Source organism: Mesoplodon densirostris, chromosome 2 (assembly GCF_025265405.1).
Source record: "Mesoplodon densirostris isolate mMesDen1 chromosome 2, mMesDen1 primary haplotype, whole genome shotgun sequence".
Classification (NCBI taxonomy): domain Eukaryota; kingdom Metazoa; phylum Chordata; class Mammalia; order Artiodactyla; family Ziphiidae; genus Mesoplodon; species Mesoplodon densirostris.
In genome coordinates, this window is record NC_082662.1 from 73,347,106 (window position 1) to 73,371,014 (window position 23,909).

Sequence of the window (23,909 nt, forward strand, 5' to 3'; positions counted from 1 at the left end):
GAGGTTTTCCTATCTTGGCAGCTGTTTCTTAAGAGGCAGTCGTCAGTCCCTGATTTCTTCCTTCTCTTTCTTCCCACAAACAAGGACTCTTTCAAATAGCGGATGACCAAAGACAGACCGATCTTGGATCGCTTTAAGAAAGTGGAAATGTGTTCAAGGGTTGTGCATGTGGGCACGCAGCCTGTATGCATTAGTTCATTGAAATGAGAGTACCCATTACAACCAAAACCTGGGTAGTCAGGATTCTTTGCTTAAATCGGGAGCATTCCAAAGTCTGACTTAATTACTACAAGTAAAATTAATGCACCTCTTCCACAGATTAAAATTATTCTAATTGCTTGAGCCAATCATTGACCAGTCTGTGGGAAGTAAGAAATTGTTCACTGATTAGCCTTTTTGATATGACAGGCCATGAAATTATCTGACTTCGCTCTGTGCTTTATATAAAATAGCTTGCAGTTTCAAGGCAGGTACTTTGCACAGCAGTTGTAAATGGAAGGTTTACATTTGGTTTCGTCTTTTGAATAGTCTTTGGGAGCTCAGAGTGAAAAATGAATAGAGAGCCAGCCAGTTTTTCAGGGTTGTGTGCCATGTGTCTCCTCTGTCAGATTAATTTTTGATGTATCATTCTTCTTTTTATATTTTTGGCATGCAGAGGAGGAAGCTTGCTTTTCCCTTTGTTTTTGTTTTATTTCTAAGAACATCTGAGGCGTTCTTAGAACTTGGTAATGCCAATTCTGATTCCCTCATTATGATACCTAATTGTCTTCACAGGTTTCAGAGGGAGCTAAAAAAGCTGCGCTGATTATGGATCATGGAGGTGTATATGGAAGCAGTTTTATCTCAGAAACTATAGGCATGATAAAATAAACTTCTTATGACAAAAATATCTTGCCAGTTCCTTTTGTGGTTTTATGGGTCTTTATATTTAAACACTAGATAATGACTTCAGATTAATTTTTTACCTTCTTTCTGTGTGTTTGTTGGTGAAGCAAGATAGTGACTTTGTAGCATAAGTGTTCCAAACCATTTAGCATCTGACCCCTTTTCCATTGAAGTTACATTGTAGGGAAGTGATAGCAGAATATAGTGACCTACTAATAGAATCACATATGATGCATTAAGAATGTAGCAAATGCAGAGTAGCTCAGATAATGTGAAATAGAGAACTCAAAGTTATCTAGGGAAATTTGGTTTTCTAAATTTTCTTTATGCTTTAGTGATAGCATCTAAATTATGTAAGAGTTCACTTGATTTGAGTTATATACACAACCTCATGTAAATTTCAGTGCTCCACTTTAAAAAAACTCTTTATTTGCACCAGGTTAAGGATAGCATGGGGAAACTTTAAAGGAAGAATTTGTAATTTCTTTACCCTCAGAAACTAGATCAGGAGGCTGTATATATTTTGGAACTGGCTTCATAGTATGTGTATTGTAAGGCTGGTATTTACTCTTTGATTCCTCATGCTACCCCAGAAAGCAGTAAAACACTTCAGTAGAACCCAGCAAATAATCTGGTTTCACGTGATCCTGGGAACTTAGAAATGCTGATTAAATCACTTCTGAAGTTTTTGTATCCTCTGCATTTGAAGAACGGTGTCCTTAAGGGCTAGTCAGAATTAAACTTGGCTCTTGGTTTTTATATTCTTTGCCATCCCTCCCTTGGTTTTTTAAAAATAGTGATGCAACCTTGGAGATATAATCATCATGGTCTGCGGTTTTATTTTTGTCCAGTGGATGGACTAAACTACTCAAGGATATGGGTTTGATCTTACTAAGTTTTGCTGTAAGAAAAACTGATATATGAAAATCTAAAAGTTTAAAATGAAATAGTTAAGAGCAATCATTTTATTAAACTGCTCCCTTTATGAATAACTAGTAGTCAGATAAATAACAGTTTGCTATGTGGTGTTTGGAATGCCATTATGATATAAAGTACAACCATATATTAAAAATTGTACACCCTTGAATAGAAAAATAAACTGTTTCATTATATCTGTAATGTACTTTGCAAGGTAACAGGATAAAAGAGTAGATAATACAGCTGTTACCATCACTAGAAACAAAGAAAGTGTATGTATGTATGAAATTTTGTTGGAGGTATTGTGTACCAAAGCTAGTACTTTGATAAAATGACTAATACATGGCATTGAAAGGCAGATATATTATTCTAGAATAACTTTTTAATCTTTTCAAAGAAAAATTTATCTTTGGGAATTATATAACTATTATGTGAACTCATATGTTCTGATTACCTTTAATTTTGGGAGGTTTTGATTGTTTCCAGAATGCAAAGCTCAGATATCCAGTGTATAGGAGCAACTTCCTGTTGCATACAGAATCAAAATATATGCCCTTTCTTTTATACTTAGGAGAAGGAGGGAGGAAAGGAGGGAAAGAGAGGAGTTGTTGTTATTATTATTTTTTCATCTTTTGTGACATTGCAGGACCATAGAGTAAATGATGGATTTGTTTGTTTTTCAGATATGAGGATCAATGATGCAGACTGCTGGGTTCGATGAAGCTGGACATTTATAACTAGATTCATTAAGGAATACAAAGAAAATATTTAAAGGGATCAATAATGGTGTCTTCTGGTTGCAGAATGCGAAGCCTGTGGTTTATCATTATAATCAGCTTCTTACCGAATACAGAAGGTAAGGTAACAGTTTAAATTTTATTTTTTAAGTTCAGGAGAACTTAAACTATGCAATCTTTTTGTTATGTAGAAGTGGCTCGAATGAGTATTTTTTATTATTTTAGAATTAAGTGTTAAAAAGATTTCCTGAATGTCATATTCTTTTTCTGGTGGTTGAATTATTTTCATTACACAGCTATATATTATAGAAAGTGATAGAAATCTGAATTTATATTTTACATACATTTGTAAATATAATCATTGTAAATAATCCTGAGAGAACTAAATGAAAGCTTTGCTTTGGTATATATGTTATTTATTGACTGAATTTATGCCAGTAAAATTGAAAATATTTTGTGGCAACTCTTTGATATCATCTTTAGTTTTGTGTGCTTCTTAAGTGTGGTCATTGTTCTAAAACTTCTAAATAAATTTTTTTTATATTTTCTGGAAAAAGTTATTTTTTGTAGTGCTTCCTTTCTAATGTTATCTTTTTTGAAGACAGACCTGATTCTTAAAGAAGTAAAGACACTTTAGAAGGTTAATGAAATAGTTGAAACCGTAATTACTATATGGATTTTCTGGTATACATTATTTCTTTAGTCTTACATGTTATTTCCATGTGAAAATAACACCCTTCCAGGTGCTTTTTACAGAGCAGGTCAGAAGTTAATGTGGGGCTAAGATGTGTTAATTTTATAGCTAGTTGGTAGTGGCAGTCATTGCATGAAATTATATTAAACTTGTAAAATCTGTGAAAGAATGCAAAATCTCAGAGAAATGCATGTAAAATATAATGGATTTTTTGGTCACAATTAAATATTCTTGAAGAAAATGTCTTGGAATTTTTAAATTGGCGATATATGTACTTTTAAATGATCCCATTTATACCTATTAATAAAATCGGAGATGGAAAAAAAGGCATACTGTCAACTAATAGATAGAAGCTTATTATTCTAATGTCTTTGTAATAAGCTTCAAAATGTTAACATTTTTCCGAAAGAATTCTATTTGAATTGCTTGTTCCAAAATTACGTTTCATCACTTCTCCTTGCTGTCCCAGTCCCCTACTTTCAATATATTGACATAACTTAATATAATTCAGATAAACAACAAGTTGAGAAAAATTTTGACATAAGAACTTCTGTATTCAGAAAGTAAATAATGCTCACTTGGATTTGTCACACATGAAAGTTACAAATGGGTTAATATTTTATTTTCAGAAGATATTGCTCTTTGCATCAGAATTGAAAGATACATCAAATCTGACATTAAAATGTAATGTCTGAATGAATAGTACTGTAATGATAAACAACGAGCAGAAACTGAGTTAATAATATGAATCTCTGGCTTGGATTGTTATGAAAATCTTGTGTATAGTCTATAATTTTGCATCTGTTTTTTTGGAGGGAAAAACTAACTGAATTCCTGCTGTTATGTTTGAATGCTTTTATACATTTAAAAAGATTCCAGGTGTAGATCAATGGCTCATTAGTCCACATAATAAAAAATTTTCCAATCAAGGTAGAGACTACTTTGCTGGCACAGTAGCTTAACTCAGCAAGGGGCTAGCAAACCAGAGACTTTTTCACGAGATACTGCAGTTTTATTTCTAGTGTCACCTATCAGGTCAGGATGCATATCTGCTGTTAAGAGAAATTTCATTTTTGGCACATCAGGCCAGGGGGTGTTGCTTTTGAAGCAGTTCCCTCCTACAGGTAAAAAGAACCTAGGACGAACCCACACTACTAACTGTGAGGGTGTACAGAGTTACTGTGCACTTCACTGTTAGAACATTGATCCAGCGTCACGTGGTTTTGTCTTAGAAAAGTTTTACGCGACATGATAGTCCTTTATTGCCAGCAAGCAGATCATGCTTTGTGAACACCTATAGAGAAAACCAATCAAAGTTGGGTATGAGAGCACAGGAAAGAAGATATAAATTTAATTATTCAACCATTAAGTTTCTTCAGGGCCCTTACATGATTGTTACCTTTTCAAATCTTTTAGCTATGAGCACTTTTTTTTATCATCTCCTGGATCTTTGCCGGTAAGCTCAGATAAGGTTTTCTAGATGGTTTCCTCCCTTCTTCCTCATTTATTGAGTGACTAAAGTGAGCCAGGTGCTTGGGGTTCAAAAATGCACAAGGCACAGGTCCTGCTCTTCAGGAGCTTGTGGTCTTGTGCAGGGGTCAAAACCTCAAATACCTACCTATTTGGCCAAGCAGGCAAAGTAACTTGAGTGCAGCAGGCCAGTGAAGGTCTGCAGCAAGCAGGAAAGTGCTTGCTGGAGGAACCATGGTTGCCTTTCCAGTGTTTAGCCTGGTTTTGTCGGTCTTCTGACTTCCAATAGAAACCAGTCGTTAGATTTTTAAGTAGTAGCAATTAAATAAGATTTTGTTTTTAAACAAAACAAGCCTGTGTATTGTATTCAGCCATGGACGTGCCTTCCTTTTCAGAGCTTTCTTTTCTCCTGTTTACAGTAGTGTTTTACCTTAGTGTATGATTTTAAAGGCTTAACATAATTTTGGATTTGTTTTACATCTGTATATATGAGAGGTAAATTTCCATACATGCAAGGAGGAATTATGTATTTGTTCTAAGTCCAGGCAAACATTATAAATATGTCATGTTTTGTGTGCATGTTAAAGAGCAAATCACTAAGCATTTTTTTTTTAAGTTTTACCATGGTAAGAGCTAATTATATAAAGGTTTAATTGTTAGAATTAGCTTATCTTCTCCATTTCTGTCAATGAGTGTTTAAGAATAAAGTCTTACCCGTTACAATTTACTGGTTTTTGCAAAGTAGGAGCAATGTTTTAATTATTCTTAAAGTCTCTCCTGTGTTTTTTTGAAAATTATGTTTAGAATTTTCAAATAAAAAATGATTATAAAAGACCAAACTTTCACAATATTTTGTAAGTTTTTTTAGAATTTATTTTACTCTTAGAGGACTAACATCAAGCCCTTTAAAAATCAGTTTTGTTGAGAAACTGGGGTGCTTTGATTCTTTTGGCCAATTTTTACAAGCCAAATAACCCACTGTGGAAACATGTATCAGTAAGTAGGAAAGTAAATTGAATTTTTGTGTCCTAGAGAATTAAATTATGCTATATAATGGAGCCCTGGCCAGCATAAGTCAGATATATGAAGGCTTGCTCAAGTGACAAGTTACAAATAATAGCAGTTCTTCAGCGAAGTAGGTAATATGGATTTCAGGTTGAATTCTTTATGCAGTGAGTATGTAATTAGATTTCATTAGTCGAAATTTTAGTTAATTAACTTGAATTACATTATTGCTTATCCTTATTTCAAAGAAAATATTATGCCAGGTAAAAATGCCACATAGATACAGCTTTACATATTTATTTATATACATCAAGAAAATTTAAGAACATAGCTGTAGGAATAGTATCTTAGCAGTTTTTACTGTACTTTTAAATTCTCTAAGCACATTTTACAATGATTTTTGTGTTAATTATGTCTTAGTAAAAAATGATGTTTGGCTGTAGGGTCTTTTTGCTAGTTGAGTGGCAGGAAAATAGTAGATCTAGGGGTCACTTATGAATTTAAAAAACCTGTTTTGGCCTATAAATATTTTTTTCAGAATGGTCTATAATTTATTTAGTGGAAGGAATAGTAACTTCGTTCTCCAAGGTTAAACTTAAGAAAGATTAGAATAATTCAGACCTATATTTATTCTTTTTATCTTTCATTCTTTTATTGATGCATACATGTAATAAAATGTACAGAATTTATATTTATACATACACACACACACACACACACACACACACAGAATGTCACCTTCACAAGGGCAAGAATCTTTTTTGTTGTTCATCAACATGCAAATGCCTCGAACAATGCCTGGCTTATGGTAAGCACTTATTCTATATCCGTCACTGAATGGCATAAATCTTTGAAGAGGATCGTGGTCTTAATAGTTGGTAGAGGGACAGTAAACAGTTGTAATAACAGGGTGATAAGGGCCATGATGGGTGATACTCCAGAAGCATTGGGTGTGTGTCAAGAAATGCTTCCAGCCTGAAGTGATGATGATTCTTGAGCTGAATCTCAGTATGAGCTGCACAAGCTAGGTAAAGACAGTGGTGAGCGTGGTGGAGAAAAAACCAACGGAGAGAGAACAGCATGGATGTGAAATAAAGTATTGCAGTAGTTCTCAAACTTGAGCATAAGAATCACCTAGAAGGTCTGGGGTGGGGCCCAAGCATTTGCATTTCTGAAAAATTTCTGGGATGAGGCTGATGTTTCTCAGCATCACACTTAAGAACCACTGTAATCTGGTGTGTGGGTAGTTGAGGTGAGGTATGTGGTTGCATGGCTGTGGCTATAAAGTAACTTTTTAAAAGTTTTTCCAGAAAAAATTATGATTTAATTCACTGTGATTCAGAAGTTGTAACCAGTTATCTATACCTTTTCACATGGCTCTTTATCCGTCTGATCAGGCTCCTTGGGCATAATTTTAGGCTTCAAAAAGGGATTTTTGGGCTTCCCTGGTGGTGCAGTGGTTGAGAGTCCGCCTGCCAATGCAGGGGACACGGGTTCATGCCCCGGTCCGGGAGGATCCCGCATGCCGCGGAGCAGCTGGGCCCGTGAGCCATGGCCGCTGAGCCTGTGCGTCCGGAGCCTGTGCTCCGCAGCGGGAGAGGCCACAGCAGTGAGAGGCCCGCATACCGCAAAAAAAAAAAAAAAAAAAAAGGGATTTTTTTTTTTTTTTTTTTTTTTTGCTCTTTTTAGACATTGTACTAAGAAAGAAAACAATTGGAAAATTGACTCCACATTGGAAAAAACAGAACGTATTTTCTGTGATGGGTAAATGTTTTCAGCGCTCCTAAACCACCCTTGCTTCAGTTTGTCTCTTCTCACTGTTACAACCTTGTTCGTTTTCTTGTTGGGATTAACTACGTGGCCATTGCCATCAAAATGCTGAATTGACTTTACCGTAGGGACTTTACATTTCCCAGTGTAGCAGAATTGACTACTTTTGTTCATTTCAGATTATTTGATTAGTTTAAAGCTAGGAGGTAAATTTTCAGCAAGGTACATGGGGATTTGGCCGTATGACTCCTATTAAACTTAATGGGGGTCACAACTCCCATTAAATTAATAGGAATTGTATGGTATATCTGTGTTTGCTGCAGGCAAATGTAACCTTATTTTTTAAATTTGCAAATTATGTAAATTAACATTGATTTAAAACAAAGCATTTTTTCAATGATTTTATTTATATTTTTAGTGCAGATTAATGTGATTTTATTCCTTAAGAAAGTACCTAACTATATTGCTCTTAGGACACCAAATATTCTTTATTGTGTTATATGAGTGCAATGTAGTTTGATTGCAGCAGCGTTCTTCTGCATAGGTACTGATGTAATTCATTTTCAAAAATATAAATATTAATGTCACTTACATATTCTATGACATTGCTTCTGATCTTGTAAAAACCAAATGCCTTATAGTACTCCTACCAGGATTTAAGAGCAAGTTATTTGAGTTCTGATTATGACTCAAAATTGAAAAAAAATAAGATTAAACTTATTGGATACCCTGGCATCTTTAAAAAAAGTTAATTTGGAGTATACTTTTGTCATTTTAGATACCAATATTCAGTGTTAAATTATGCCATATTTAGTATATATGGAGATTAAGTTCTAGTGCTTGCTTGTTTTTTTCTTCTCCCCACTTTTCCTTCCCACTTCCCACCCTATTTCATCCTCTTTTGCTTCTTTTTCCAGTGTTTAGAAAGGTTGACTTATCCATAATCTCTGTTGATTCACTAATAGGTCTATTGCTGGTATAAAAGTGTTATAAATCAGTGTGTTATACACAGACCTCAATAACACTGTATTGCTTGGCTGTTTAAGTTTTGCAAACCTCCATATTCTGACAGAAAAGACTGCATCAAATATTTATTTAATAAATCTATTATGACGTAATTTGCTAAAAGTAAAGAGGTCATAAACTTGTCCATACAGAAGTAAATTTTTGAAATACTGATTTTACATTCATATTAGACATTTATCACCATTACTGTTATATTTTGAAATAATCAATAGTGTATTAAAGGTGGCTTAATTAAAAGCACAGGAGACATGTAAAGCACCTTAATTTTTCTGAACGGTAATTGTGTTCATTACTCCTTACTAACTAATTTCATTCGTGATGAATCTCTTGCCTTGTTTTTTGAATTAATGTACCTTTTCACTTTTTTATATACTAGGTCATGGTATTAGAGAATAAGATAATACAAATGAGTGAGCACATCTGAGTATTAAGGTAGAACTGGTAGTTCTCAAAGAACTATTTATCTGCCACATTACTAAGGGAGTGTCTTACTGAAACATATGCTTGGTACCCTATGGTAGTCTTTATTTTCTTTTCACATCCTGCAAGACAGAACGACATATGACAGCCGTGCAGTCTACATGTATTAGACATCAATGTGGATTAGTGAATATCTCATGACATCTTTCAACCCTATTCTTTTACTCCTTTTGTCAACTTGACAGAAGTGATTCCAGGAGAATATCTAGCCTCGGCCCTGGGATCTTTTGGCTAAAATGTAAGGCTGAGAAGGGAATTCCATATAAGAGCTTCTGCAAGCAAAAACAACATTTATAATCCCTCCTTATCAGCATGGTACTCTCCTGAATTTGACTTTTATGTTTGCTATTGTTCTTGCTTTGAGGGTTTATTTTTCCTAAAAGTTTTCCCCTCCTCCTGATTTTGAATGTAATACGTTCTTATGAGAAAAGATAAAAAATAAGAAAACTAAGATAAGCATTTGAAATTTTTCATAATTCTAGACCTTGATTTAACCACATTTCCTTCTTTTTCCCCAACACACATGATAAAAACAAAGTTACAGTGTATAAAACAAAATTAGGTTCTTCATTTCCATATACTTTTATATTCTGATTTTTTCCACTTTATTATCATAACTTGTATTACCCTGTCATTATATATTTAGGTAATAGATTTTAACAGCTGCATTGTAATTTATCATGTATATGTCAAAACTGACAATCCTCCCTCTCTACCTGTTGGCCATTTGAACCTAATTTCTTTCAAGTATATGTAAAATAAATATCTATATAAATCTTTTTCATCATATTTGGTTGTTTCCTGGGACTGGAATTCTAGAACTCTGATTATTATATCAGGCATGTATGCATCTTCCAAACTGGCTTTTTGGAAGAGTTATACCAGTGTTCTCTTTGACTACTGTGTGAAAGTATCAATCTATATGCTTTACCAGCACTGATTTTAAATTTTTAAAAGAATTGACACTTAGATATGGTAAAAAGGATATCTGATTATAAATTAAATTTGTAATTTGGGAGATAATTGTGAGGACAAAAACATTTTTTATGGATTTACTTATTGGCCATTTGTAATTGTGATGTGAATTTTTTTGTTCACTACCTTTGCCAGTTTTTCTGTTTATGTTGTTACAGCTTTTCTTATTTTTTAAACCCTTTGATGATATCCTTTTGTGATTTTTATTATGAAAAATGTATTTGTTTGCCTTTTAATTCATACTGATTTTTTAATGAAAATTTCAAACAGAAGAGAGAATTTCGTAAAATAATACTAGTCACAGATTTAACAATTATCAATATTTTACTTGATTTGCTTTATTTACCCCCTTTTCCTCTTTCCTTACTTTTTGACATTTAGCTCTTTTCTTTTGTGAGATCTTCCATTATTTTTATCCTTAAAAATCTTGAGATTAGTTAAATATTTATTCACTTACATTTCCCTGTAGTTCTTACATGTTTTTATTTAAAATTTTAATCCATTAGGAATTAACTTTGTTATCAGGTGAGAGCCAAGGTAGTAAACTAATATTAATCATTTGGAATGAATCAGATTTTAACTAACACAGTAGATAAAGTTAGGACATACCTAAATTAAAAATGGATAATAGAAAACAGTTTAAAAAAAAAGAAAGAGAAGGAAATGAATATAATTTATGTTTACACAGAATGAACTGTGCATGAAAATGTTACTGTTCTTTTGATTCCAATAATAATGCTACTGAAATGATTTCATTTTGCATCGTCTATTTCATAAAGTTTATTTTTAAGGTATTTTTTGTTGTTGTTGAGAGAAAGAGAGCTAGTGAGAGAGAGAGAGACAGAGACAGAGACAGAGAAGCAAAAAGCAGGACAATAGAGATGAAAATACCCTATAGTGAAGTTCTCCATTTTGGGAATTTTGGCATGTCAAGAAACACCACAATTTCTTGGGAAAAATAGAGGGATTCAGATAAAGTAGAGTTTTGTTTTGCATAAGAGTTTAATCAAAAAAAGAGGTTAAGTTAAATTCTCCTTTATTTTGCTGGTTATTTATAGAGTGCTTCTTACTATGGCTTTGTGTCTATCTCTTTGTATCTAATATATGTGCGTGTGTGTTTATATTAATAATCATTAGTTCTCTTTCCCCTTCCTGATTCTTTTTTTTCTCTTTGTAGTATTAAAATCTAAACCAGGTGGTACATATGCCTGATATTAAATTCAAGTTTTGATTAGAGTCAATATAATATGTTATTAAGAGTCAGGGACTTAATAACTTGGTCAAACACAATGAAAAGGATGGATAAGGGCATTGCTGGTGGTTGTGGGGTGAGAGCTCTCTGCTGGATTTTAAGACACCCACTTTTATATGACAGAATGCTGTAATGAGGTGATTGGTGGTAGCAGGTTGATTCCAAAGTTGTAAGTAAAGTGAAGGAGACAGGTGGTGCCGGTTAAGTGTATTCTATTGTTTAGGGAAAGTGCTTTTTATAATTTTCCTTTTTGGTTGTTCATAGTAGATATGTTGAATACCTGAATTTGTTTCCAGGCAGAAAGAAAGGAAATGGAATCCAGTGCAAGGATAGAGCAAAGGAACATGTATATTTTGATACAGGGAGAGGAAGATTCAGGAAGGGATGTTTACAGGAGAAGAAATTTAAGGGAGGTCATGCTGGATGTTTTTAATCTTCTTTATCTATAACAGTGCACCTCAAAATTTACATATAATTCACTTGGGGATCCTGTTAAAATGTAGATTCTGATTCAGTAATCTGGGATGGTCCTTGATAGTCTGCATTTCTAATAACCTCCCACGTGATGCTGAGGCTGCTGGTCTGTGAGAGGACATCTGTATCAAGGAGTTTTAGGTATTAAAATGTTTAGTCTAGAAAATCAGATTTTGCATGATAGTGATTTCTACCTTTGCAAATTGGGGTTTATTTCTTACCTTAACAACACAGTTGAAATATAGAAATAACATCACTTCAGTTTTATAATTCATTTTATTTAAAAAAGGAGCTAAGCTACCTTGCAACTTTTTACTGCACAATTTTGTGTGTGTGTGTGGTACGCGGGCCTCTCACTGTTGTGGCCTCTCCCGTTGCGGAGCACAGGCTCCGGACGCACAGGCCCAGCGGCCATGGCTCACGGGCCCAGCTGCACCGCGGCATGTGGGATCTTCCTGGACTGGGGCATGAACCCGTGTCCCCTGCATCGGCAGGTGGACTCTCAACCGCTGCGCCACCAGGGAAGCCCTTTACTGCACATTTTTGTATTTTGTTACACTTTTAGTCCTATTTTATATGCTTTCTCTTGATCTTTTATCTGATGATTTGTATTGAAAAATCCCTGAGTAACAATGCAGCCTGACCCTTTCTCCCTAATATTTTCCTCTGTTCCCCATTGATCTCTCCTGCTTTCATTCTGTTACATGGAAACATCATTTGAATAGCATTTTACTATAAATGTTAGTACTTAAAGTAACATTACAAAATCATGTAATGCAAAGTGTATATTATTAACCCATTTAGGAAAAGTTTATATTTCACTAATTTTTCAAAGTCAGCATGTTTTAAAAACTAAGAATTGCTGTCATTTTCTCTTCAGTATTAATACCCTGACATGTTAACACCACAAAAGAGTATAGGATGGGGGTACTTGAATGTAAACTGGTTATCAAAAAACAGCTCTGCTTAAGATCTAGCGATTTTTCCACTTTATAGTATTATACTTAATCAAAGATTTTATTTCTTTATTAGTAGTATTGGACATGATTTTATTTTCTTTTCCTGTCAGAGATAAAGATAAGTTACTGATCTGATTTATTTTAGCTTTACTATAATACAAATCACAAATTACATTTATTTCTTCATGAAGTTCATTAGATTCATGATCTTTTTAAAGCCAAATAAAAAGTAAGTAAATAGCACATTTTAAACATATATAGGTATCTTAGAGATCAAAATAGTTTTACAAAATTTTTTGGTAGAATTGAAGAATTTTAGACTTAGAATCTCAACTTGGAGATTAGCAGTGTAGAAGTTTTCAGTTTACTGATGCAGAAACAGGCCTGCCAAGATTGTTCCTTTGCCAAGCTCTACTTACTACCAGTCCATTTTTCTTTCTGTAGAACTTAATGTTTAGCCTCAGATCATTGGTGTATTTTCCTGCCTCATGAGGTTGTCACTCAGAATATTTGATATATATTGCTTAACATTGTTTAACTTAATGGTGATGATCAAAAAAAGTTCACTTATTTCAAAGCTTTTAAAATCATTACTATTTCAGATTAAAAACTGTATTAAGATTGACTGTATTTTGCAATACATGTAACATATGTATTACAGAAGGACCAGTCTTGCTAACTCTCTGCAACTTTCAAATAATCTTCAGAAGTTATACAGCCACAGGCCTATATTTAAAAAAAAATCAGTATTTCCCTTTGAAAGTACAAACGATTGCTGAGAATGATTAACTACCCAGAACACTGAAAAACAGAAATAACACAACAATAATTTTAACTTTTACTATATTTATCAGTTAACACTGATTAGCAGTCATCAATAACGTAGTTAAAGACATGCCTTTGCAGCCCCTCCTTCAGGTATGGGTTTTCGACATTATCTTTTCCCTTTTGTTTGCTTACCGCAGGAAGCTAGTTTAATCCTTCGCTTTGTTTTAGAGTTTAGGCAAATAGAGACTATCCCTGTTAGCTTTCAAAAGCTCTTACTTTTGTTGCATTAATGGCACTCACTGTAGATTCTGTGATCCTGGTTTATTTACCAGAAAGCTTACCTTTGAGAGCTGTCACTCCATTGTTTCAGCTGTATTGTTAATTGACTGATAGCAAAGATTGAGTAGAAAACCTTTAGTGACAAAAGACTGGATATAGGTGTGACTGCAGTCTAAAAGGCTGGTGAATCTTTGCGTCTTGATCCCATTTCTATTTGTACTAAAATACTAAACACGGACTAAAGGAACAAAGTACTACATTTAAAAGCATTCAGGGGCTTCCCTGGTGGCGCAGTGGTTGAGAGTCCGCCTGCCGATGCAGGGGACACGGGTTCGTGCCCCGATCCCGGAAGATCCCACATGCCGCGGAGCGGCTGGGCCCGCGAGCCATGGCCGCGGAGCCTGCGCGTCCGGAGCCTGTGCTCCGCAACGGGAGAGGCCACAGCAGTGAGAGGCCCGCGTACCGCAAAAAAAAAAAAAAAAAAAGCATTCAGAAATGTTAAGTAACAATAAAACTCTAACCATTTAAATGACAGCAGCTGACTATTTGAATTAACTTTATGTTTGGCTTAATTTGGGGCCCTAATTATTCCTAACTTATGTGAGTAGGTTTCAATTATAGTATCCTGCAGGGATTTGTAGGTAAGGCAACTAAAAGAATCATTTTACATGAAGTACTTTTGTTCAGCTGATTAAGGCAAGTTAAAACATAATGATGTAAAATTGAAACCTTCCTGACAAGGCCCAAACAAATGTTTCTAGTAATTTTGTTAAAAAGAAAAATTGAACTAAGTTTAATTTTAAATAATATTTTGGTCTTTTGGGAAGATTGTAAATCAATTGTACATTGTAAAACTGACCTAGATATGGATGGGTCTTAAGATTACATGTTTTAGTGAAGTAGTGAAGCATTAAAGATATGGACAAATTTGTCAGTGGAAACCTTCCTAAGTAATGTTTATTTGCTTTATAATCCTTGATATATACAGTTTGACAGCTTGAAATACGTAGGCTTAAAAGAAAAATACAAGTAAATAACTTGAATGAGTAGCACCTCTTCTGGATTTTGGAATGCATTTCTAGTGAACACAAATCAGAGACTCATTTATAGATTTGAAATGCTATATACCAAGAAGTGCAAGGACACAGATTATGGTTGACATTGTGCTACAGTCAGTAGACAAAACCCGTATTTAACTCCTCTTCCTAAATACTCTCCCCATTACAGAGCCCACAATAATTTTGAATACCTTTATTAGACTGCAACCACTTTGTGACTGTTAGTGGTAGATGCTACTTTGGTTCCTTACTAATCTGTGTTACAGAGCAAAGTATAAAAAAGCTTTTGTTGGCATCAATAAGACCATTTTGAAGCTTATCCACTAACATTTCATTAGAGTCTCATAGCTGCTTAATGTTAATCTAGCCTAGTGAAGAGAGTTAAGAGGCAGCAGCTCTGTTCTCACCTCTCAGTTCCCCTTTGTTATCCTCCAGCCCCTCGACGACTCTTCATCCTCTCTGTCTCCTCTCCCTTCTTTACCCCTTCTTTCAGTTTTTGAACATCTAGTATATGTTAGTTACATACTTATATATGCATTATTCGATTGTCAGTTCTATGACCAGTTTTTCACAGAGTTAACATCTAAAAAGTGTAGCATGTAATTCAAGGACCTTGGCTTTGACTTCAGAGTGGAGTTTTTCCTCCCGCAGTTTCAGCCAAGCTATATCACTAAAAGTTCCTTAAAAACAATGCCAAGAAATCCACCCTTCCCCCTATTCAGTTCCTGTTTGTTCCTTAGGATACTACCTAGTACCTTTAGGAGGCTTTAAATGGGAGAATTTAAATGGGAATTCTCTGAATTTATATAGCAGCACAGTTCAGTAGAGTAGGTCACTAGCTACAAGTCATTACTGAGCCGTGAACTATGACTAATGTGACTGGAGGGAAACATTTTTTTCAGTCTTTTTTTTTTTTTTTTGGTCACTTCTTATATCTCCTTTTCATAGAGCTTGGGCACTCAGAAAAATATTTCAGTTAGTTGAGAGGTGGTCAGGGAGTGTTAGTACCAAAGCAATATTTAAAATATATACTTCATGCATGGTACAGCAGTTTCACTGATTATCACCCAAAAACAATGTGGGGAGTTTCTGAATATGGGAAACAAATTAATGTAGCTGTACCCATAGTATGTGGCTTGCAGGAATGGAATCTGTGAGATTAACAGCTGAGTATATGTTACATATACTTTAAGACTTAACAGTAACACACCCTAGTTGCTGACTGCAGCCTCAGTTCTTAGATGATTTTGATAGTTCTTAAATTATCTGGGCAGTAATAACTTACATCTAACTAAGCTAATGGTGGCTTCTGTTCCCTAAATGGAGCTTCCTTCTTGAAATCCAATGATGAACCCAGCTGATATTGCCATTTGCTTTCTATGGTTTGAGAGCTTTAGAAAATAAGTAATTATGAAGGCATCAGTTAAAAACGATGAGTAATGGATATCCCTCGTCATTTAGAACATTCTTGTGATTTTGGCTTGTGAACTTCTTCTTTTAGTAACTAGAAAATTCTCTAATTTTAGCTTAGATATACGAAGGAGGAAAATTTATCCTTATAATAGAAAATGGTGTTTCATTATAATGTTACTTTACATAGTCTTATACATCACACTTGAAAATATATTACTTTTTTGGTTAATGTATTTTTAATGATTTTATTATTAATATTAAATATTAATATTAAAATTATAGCTTATAATAAGATTGATGGCTTTGTTGGAGAAATCTTGATAAAGTGCCTTTTAATTATATATGTCTGTATATATATGTGTGATATGTGTGTGTATGTTTATATATGTATATATGTGTGTACATATGTATACTGGAAGTCAGAATGTTTTATTCTCTATTTAAATAGCATTTGCAAATGAATATCTGGTTTAACATACTGTCTGTGTCTCTGATTTAGAAAAAAATGACAAATTCTGTATTTAGTAGAAATTGAGGTAAATGCACAGTGCAACTACAGGAGGTATTTTCTATACTCATTAATTTTGGAAAAGAAAGCATTTGGCTTAGAATGGTGAGTGAAAAAACACTATATTCTATACTTCTACTAAATAGTCTAGCTTTAAATACTTTGTAATTAAAAGGTTTGCTTAGGAAACTTAAGGAGTTTTCATTGACATGCTCGGCATTGATTTGTAGTTTCAGAAGTGCTAGTTTATGAGCGTCACATCTAATAGTTCATTATCACCTCTTGTTTTGTAACAATAATGGTGTCTCTCGAATTGAAGCATTATTTTGTCAACTTCATTCCTGAATGATTTATTTTAGCAAGTCACTCATTCTTTAAATTTAAGTTTGGCATCATTAAAAAAAGAATATGTTGCCATTTCATAAGGTAGATATGAGAGGGGGAGTTCCAGAAATGGTTGAGCTGTGCCATGGCTGCATTATTAGAACAAATGAATAACCATCCACATGACTACCTGGAAGGAGAGGGTATAGTTTGTTATAGGGAGAGATATTTATGAATATAATCTGGTATATATGTAGAAAAAATGAACAGTAGTACTTTATAAGCACAGTTCATACGTTTGTTATTTAAATATGAAGGGAATAAGAATATAACATTTCACTTATTTGCCTGTATATAGTTGTTCTTCAAAATATGACCATATGAACGTATCTGGAAAATAAACCTGCATAGATTTAAGTTAAATTTCTGTTTCTTTTTTATTTAGCATTTGCAAGTGAATATCCAGTTTACTGTGCTGTCTCTGTATGTCTGTCCCTCTCTCTTTCTCTGGCTTTCTTTCTGTGAATTTAGAAAAAAAGTTAACTCTATATTTAGTAGAAATATGTACTTTCATGGTTTTGGCAGCTGAAAAGTATCACACTATATAAATTAAGATACACTGATACAGCAAATTTTTCTTTTACAACTTCGTTAAATTATTTTTCTTAACTGCATAAGAAAATTTTATTGGTATTTATTCTACAGGAAGATCCAATACTTTAAATTTATCTTATGAATTTCAATTTTTTTGTTGGTACAGTTGAAAAAAGTACCCAACTGTCAGTCCATTCCAAAAGTGAAGAAGGCAGATGTAGCTGGTCCAGAGGAGAGAGGGTCTAGTTGGTGCATAAAAGATTCATGTCAGCATTTTGACACTGCATTCTTTTGGGGTATCTGTTATCACTGAATAGGAAACTGTTTCAAATTGACAGGCAGACAGAATGTTGTGCTGAATGTGTAAATTGGAATGATCACATCTAGCAGTTCCCTTCACCAGGTGCCGTCTTGGAGCTCGGTTCTTCACTAATGTAGAGAGAGTGCCAGGAATAGTTTTATTTGCTATTTATCCCTATCTCTTCCTATATCTAGTTTTTTAGTAAACAGCTTGCCCACGTGTTTTTAGGAATGCCTAGCAGGACAGGTGCTTATGAGGAAAGGAGATGCGATACAGAACACTGAAAACATCTATATCCATCTCTGTGAAGACGATTATTGCTTTCAAGGGTTTTACTCCCTAAAGCACTGAAAACAATACTTGTCAGTATTTTGTTGGCCCTGAGATACTGGTGAGGGCAAAAAACTGGGGGTGGCGTTTTAAGCTAGAACATTTAATGAGGCTTTATGTTTGAGCCTTAAAAAAAACTAAGCAGTGAAGTTTTCCAAGATTGTAAAAAATGAAAGCAAATCAAGTGTTAAAGGAATACTAAAGATTTTTTTGTTTGTTTCTTCAGACTTTTTGATCTTACTGGGAAGATTTACTACTACATGATATAACTTTTATTTTCTTTCACTTTTTAGAAGAAATTCTTGTGTAATATAGTACTCTGTTTGAAAGCAAAATTTAGAATTTTTTTGTTTTATGAATTTATATCACAAGCTCTTGCTAAGTACTGCTCAAATTAATTTGTGCTTGAAGCATTTATAGTAATTTTACTTTTCTTGAAATTTAATAACTTGAATCACAAAATTATTCATTAATTAGTTCTGTTAATTGTTTTTTTTTGATGTCATAAATAATTTTCTTAAAAACTTATGATCTATCTTTTGCCTATCCTTTGGGCATCGAATTTTCTTACTGCATTTTCCGTTGTAGATTGCTTTTTCATTTTCGTTTTTCTAATCCTTTTTCCATTATGGTAAGATAATGAAGTACTAAGTGCTCAAGATATGAAGATTTTTATGAAGTTTCTTCTAGTTTGTCTAGGACTGTGAAAGTTGTCATGGCTTTTCGACAGCCAGTCACATTTCAGTGATACTGCTGAACCGTTCACAGGATTTATCCTGTCAGCTTTGATTTAGGATTAGACATTATTGTCTTTTGTATTGACTTGGTTTCTGTTTCCTTTCACTGATACATCCTGTAGTGAAATTACATTTATACCAGAGTTTCCCATGGAAGTGAGAAAGGCTTTATATATTCAAAGGGAGCAAATTTTAGTATAAAGTTTATTTATTCAAATTCTGACTTTTACTAGCTATGTGAATTTGTATGAATTATTTCACTTTTGAGTTTGCATTTTCTATTAATTATAAAATTGGAGAAATACCTGCTTTTTATAACTATTGACACTTAGAAAAGCGACATTTAAAAAATCATTCATTAGGGGCTTCCCTGGTGGCGCAGTGGTTGAGAGTCCGCCTGCCGATGCAGGGGACACGGGTTCATGCCCCAGTCCAGGAAGATCCCACATGCCGCGGAGTGGTTAGGCCCGTGAGCCATGGCCGCTGAGCCTGCGCGTCCGGAGCCTGTGCTCCGCAACGGGAGAGGCCACAACAGTGAGAGGCCCAAGTACCGCAAAAAAAAAAAAAAAAAAAAAAATCATTCATTAGTAATTATTGAACACCTGCCACATGCTGGGACTATGCTGTTTGCTAGGTATGGTTCTTGCCGTTAATGAACCTTACAAAAACTGTGGTATGTTATGACACCTGCAGGGGGACTAGAGAGAGCGGAAGGTTTTCTGGCAGAGATGCCTGAACACATAAGAATTGACCAGCTGAAGAATGAGGCATTCCAGGAGGGGGACTAGAGTATGCAAAAACGTTGCCACTGAAAAATGTGAATTGCAAGTGGTCCAATGTGTTTGCAAGGTGAGAGGTGACAAGAGATAGCCCTGTACGAAGAATATGGGCCAGATCATATGAAAGAGTTAGGATTTTATCAGCTAGGTAACAGATAATGAATAATTTCAAAGGTGATTATAGATTTTTATTTTAGAAGTATTTATTTAGTTTGCATGGGTTTACTGCTGAAAGCAGAGAGAACTTTGAATGAGTTCTTGTGGGGTCAGGCAATTAACATGAAAAGTGAAGCAGGCAGAGTATAAAGAAACAAAACAAAACTGGAAAATGCATTCTTGTGTAAAGTAGACAGATGCTACTTCAGGTGATTAATTTGTCATTATTTTGTTCCTTTGCCAAAGTGAGCATATTGTCAGTTGATCTTTTTTTTCCCCCCCAAGAAAACCAAATTGGTTTTGAATGTTACATTCACATACTTTGAAATCTTGGCAACAAATTCAAGCACTGAGGGGGCAGGTGAAATGTACCTGTGAGCTGGATTCATCCTATGATCTGCCCATTTGTATCCTCCTTCTTTCTTTTTAATATTTATTTATTTATTTGGCTGTGCTGGGTCTTAGTTGCAGCATGCGGGATCTAGTTCCCTGACCAGGGATTGAACCCCGGCCCTCTGCATTGGGAGCGCAGAGTCTTCACCACTAGACTACCAGGGAAGTCCCCGTACCCTTTTTCTTATGTAAGACTGTTACAGTGATCTAGGTGAGAAAGAATGAGAGACTGGCAAAAATTGCAGTGGGACTACATAAAAAGGAATGAATTGATGAGATTTCAGAAGTAGAATTGATGAGGTTTGGTAAATCACTGATGAGGGAAAGAGTCATTTACTAAAGTTTGTTGGTGGTGAGGAATGGAGAATAATGGATGTTTCGGAATAAAATAAACTTGATTCACCCAGGGATTCATGGGGAGTAACACTGCCTGGCTGTCTTGCCCTTGTGGAGTTTGAAAGGTGGAAGAAAACTGGTCATCTTGTCCAGTGCTGACCCAGGATTTGGAGTAGCAGGAGTTTCTGGGACTGTTTACTTGCAGTGGGTTCCCTTTGTATCTGCCTGCTCTTTTCCCAGATACCAATTGGCATTTCTTTCCCTCTACACTTTCTTTTCCTTATCTTTTCTCTCTTTGCCTTACTCATAGTTTCTGTTCACTCACAGTTTTATCTTAGGATAGCTTCTAGTATACTCCATCCAGTCTTGTTGCATCATGCAACTTCAACTTTTTCTCTAATTCTGGAATTGCCTCCTGTTTCCCAATTCAGATTCTTGAGAAAGAGAGAAACTCATTTGCCTCACACCTGTTTTTGCATGAAGCCACATCATACATTGCTCTTGGGATCATGGTCTGACTCCCTTGAGTTCAAGAACCATGTCTTGATCCATTGTGTTGGGATGCTGGTAGGATCTCATAGTTGGGTTGGCCTTGCCTTCTCACCAGTGCCTATGAGCAGACCATTTTCAGTTAGAGTGAACTCAGTGCTGGCAGAAATGGCAGTTTATATTTAGGAATGGTGAGTGATGAGTGTGGGGAGTCAGGGTGCGTCATAAATTCATCAAGATGAGAAATATAGGGCTTCCCTGGTGGCGCAGTGGTTGAGAGTCCCCCTGCCAATGGACGGGACGCGGGTTCGTGCCCTGGTCCGGGAGGATCCCGCGTGCCGCGGAGCGGCTGGGCCCTTGAGCCATGGCCGCCGAGCCTGTGCATCAGGAGCCTGTGCTCCGCAACGGGAGAGGCCACAACAGCGAGAGGCCCGCGTAACACACACACACACACAAAAGATGAGAAATATAAAAAGAGAAATGGATTTGATGTGTAATTCGTGTAGTCAGTTTAATAAAGTTACTACCATCAAAAACATAAGTAATGATAGGGAGCTGAGACTTAGAGAAACTTGTCAGTGGCCCATACTTACAGAATTTTAAAAATATAAGAATTAGAAATTTAGTATTAATATCTCATATGGCCTTAATATTCCATAATTTATAATAAGCATATAACATGAGGCTTTAATTATTAAATAATAAACATGAATAAAGTTTGGAAAACTTTTGTTATAGATATACAGAAACAATTAGTATTGAATTTCTCTCCCTACTTTGTACTTTTAATTTAAAACTAAAAGCAGTGGCTGTCCTTTGTACAGTGCCCTGTACTAGATATCAAGGACTGTGCTAGTTGTTTTCTCTTCATTGTCCTGGGTAATGCTCCCAGCAGCTGTATGGGGTTTGTATCACTTTCTCAATTTTATACCTGAGGAAACTTATGTACATTAAATCAATAGCATTAAATCAATAATAAAGGCAGAGATGAGATTCATGCATCCCCATGACTGTCTGATACAACATTCTTGATGCTCTTTAGTTTGTGTAATAATGAAAATCCACTTTAAGTTTCAGTTTTGGAATGTTTCCATATGTATATAGCATGGTGCCTACAATTTAGCCATCCATAATTTAAGCAATGCATATGTGTGAAAAGGAAATGGCTTTTAAAAAGGTTCATAAATGAACATGCACTATTCACACTCAGGCTATGTCTGTTTGATGCCTGACAGCCTATTGAGAAAGTGGAAGATGTAGGCATTTACCATATGCTTTTTGTCTCTGGTGCCAGACATCTTACTTAGCTCTGTTTTTTCACTGCGTTGACTACATATTTTGGCATTATGTCGACAATCAGTAGAAAAGCCTCTATCAGCCCACAGATGGTTCCTTCTGGTGGCAACCTTCTTCACTCAGATTCACCATCCATTGACAGCTTCTGTGCTGTGCTTTTGTTCCTAATCAGTAAACATACAACTGAAAGATTGTATTTGATTTGAATATATTACTATTTTTAAATGTGTGCTCTGGATATTTGAGAGTATTTAAATAGTTAATGAATAAATGAATAAAATTTTTAAAAATCCATGTTGTGACATATTTAGAGAGAATATCATTGGCCAGATATGCCTTTGATCTAACCATCTTTGGACCCCTTAGAAGAACTTCTGTTGCGTTTATTCAGCGATCAGTCTTTTTTCACTCTCACTGCTGTCATCTAAATCTTTACTGTTATTGGTATTTTGAGACTGGCCCTTGATCATGTATGGGAATGATAAAATTAATGGTTAGTTTGGAACAATAAAATAAGGAAATGTAAAGATTAATATGATTACATTTAGACTTAGGGAGATGAAACTGGAAATTAAGGAGGATGAAAGTTTAATATTATAATACTCTAACTCTCTGAGGTATAAGCAGTTATTTTTAGCCACTGAAACTTACTATTATTCTCCTGGAATAATAACAATGTTGGTTTAAATGAGTCTACATATAGGAAATTTGAAATTCAGTACATGATATGTCAGAATGGGGAAACCCAGACCTAATAACACTTAGGACATAGAACAAATGCCACTGAACCAATAGCACAACTACTCCTTAACTTGATTTATTCATAAAGTCATTTGTTATTTCTTCAGCAAATGCTGTATTTATTGAGTTCTTACTATGTGCAGCATACTTTTATGGCTGGTGGTGTGAGGAACTGAAACTAAGAAGAATAAACCTCATTTTTCCTATTTTTATAAACTTACTCTTAGGGCAAGAACAGATGTATTATAAAAATATTTAGAGCTAAGACTTAAGACTACGTATTCCTTAATCTTTTCTTTGCTCCCTTTCAAAGCATGGCACATCCTCACCCCTTTTGAGATTCAGCTTGAATAGATGGGGACAGGGTCAGTAATAGACTTAGTGTTCTTATTTCTTAAATTACTACAGTTGGGGATGATTACTTATATCAGGGCCAGTAAAATTTTAGTACCTTTGAAAATGATAGCAAGTGTACAAAGACCTGAAAAAAAATCATTTACAAAGTTTAAAAACACATTTCATAAACTGTAGACACATTTAACGTTTTTTTCCCTGAATGTAATGTAGAATGAGAGTGCTGTTTGTAATTGAGTGCTTATTTTTTAATTGGATATGACTTATTTTCAGTCTGCTATGGAGTTTTTATTTTAACATGCCATGGAGTTTATAGGCATATAATGTTTATCATTGTTTATTTTTCCACATGTTTGAATGTGTTGACTGAATAAATACAGTTTTGATATAAACCTCTGAAATTAATTG

At 34.7% G+C, this 23,909-nt stretch overlaps 1 protein-coding gene across 9 annotated transcripts in view; it reads left to right on the forward strand.

The window, feature by feature from the left end:
- Window positions 1-23,909, forward strand: part of ADGRL2 (adhesion G protein-coupled receptor L2) — a 181,181-nt gene that overhangs the window by 30,732 nt on the left and 126,540 nt on the right. For all 9 annotated transcript variants that reach the window (XM_060090017.1, XM_060090008.1, XM_060090014.1 and 6 more), the window contains exon 2: window positions 2,487-2,659. In XM_060090017.1, the coding sequence (XP_059946000.1) occupies window positions 2,587-2,659 (73 nt within the window). In that variant the 5' untranslated portion in view covers window positions 2,487-2,586. The remainder of the gene's footprint in view (window positions 1-2,486; window positions 2,660-23,909) is intronic.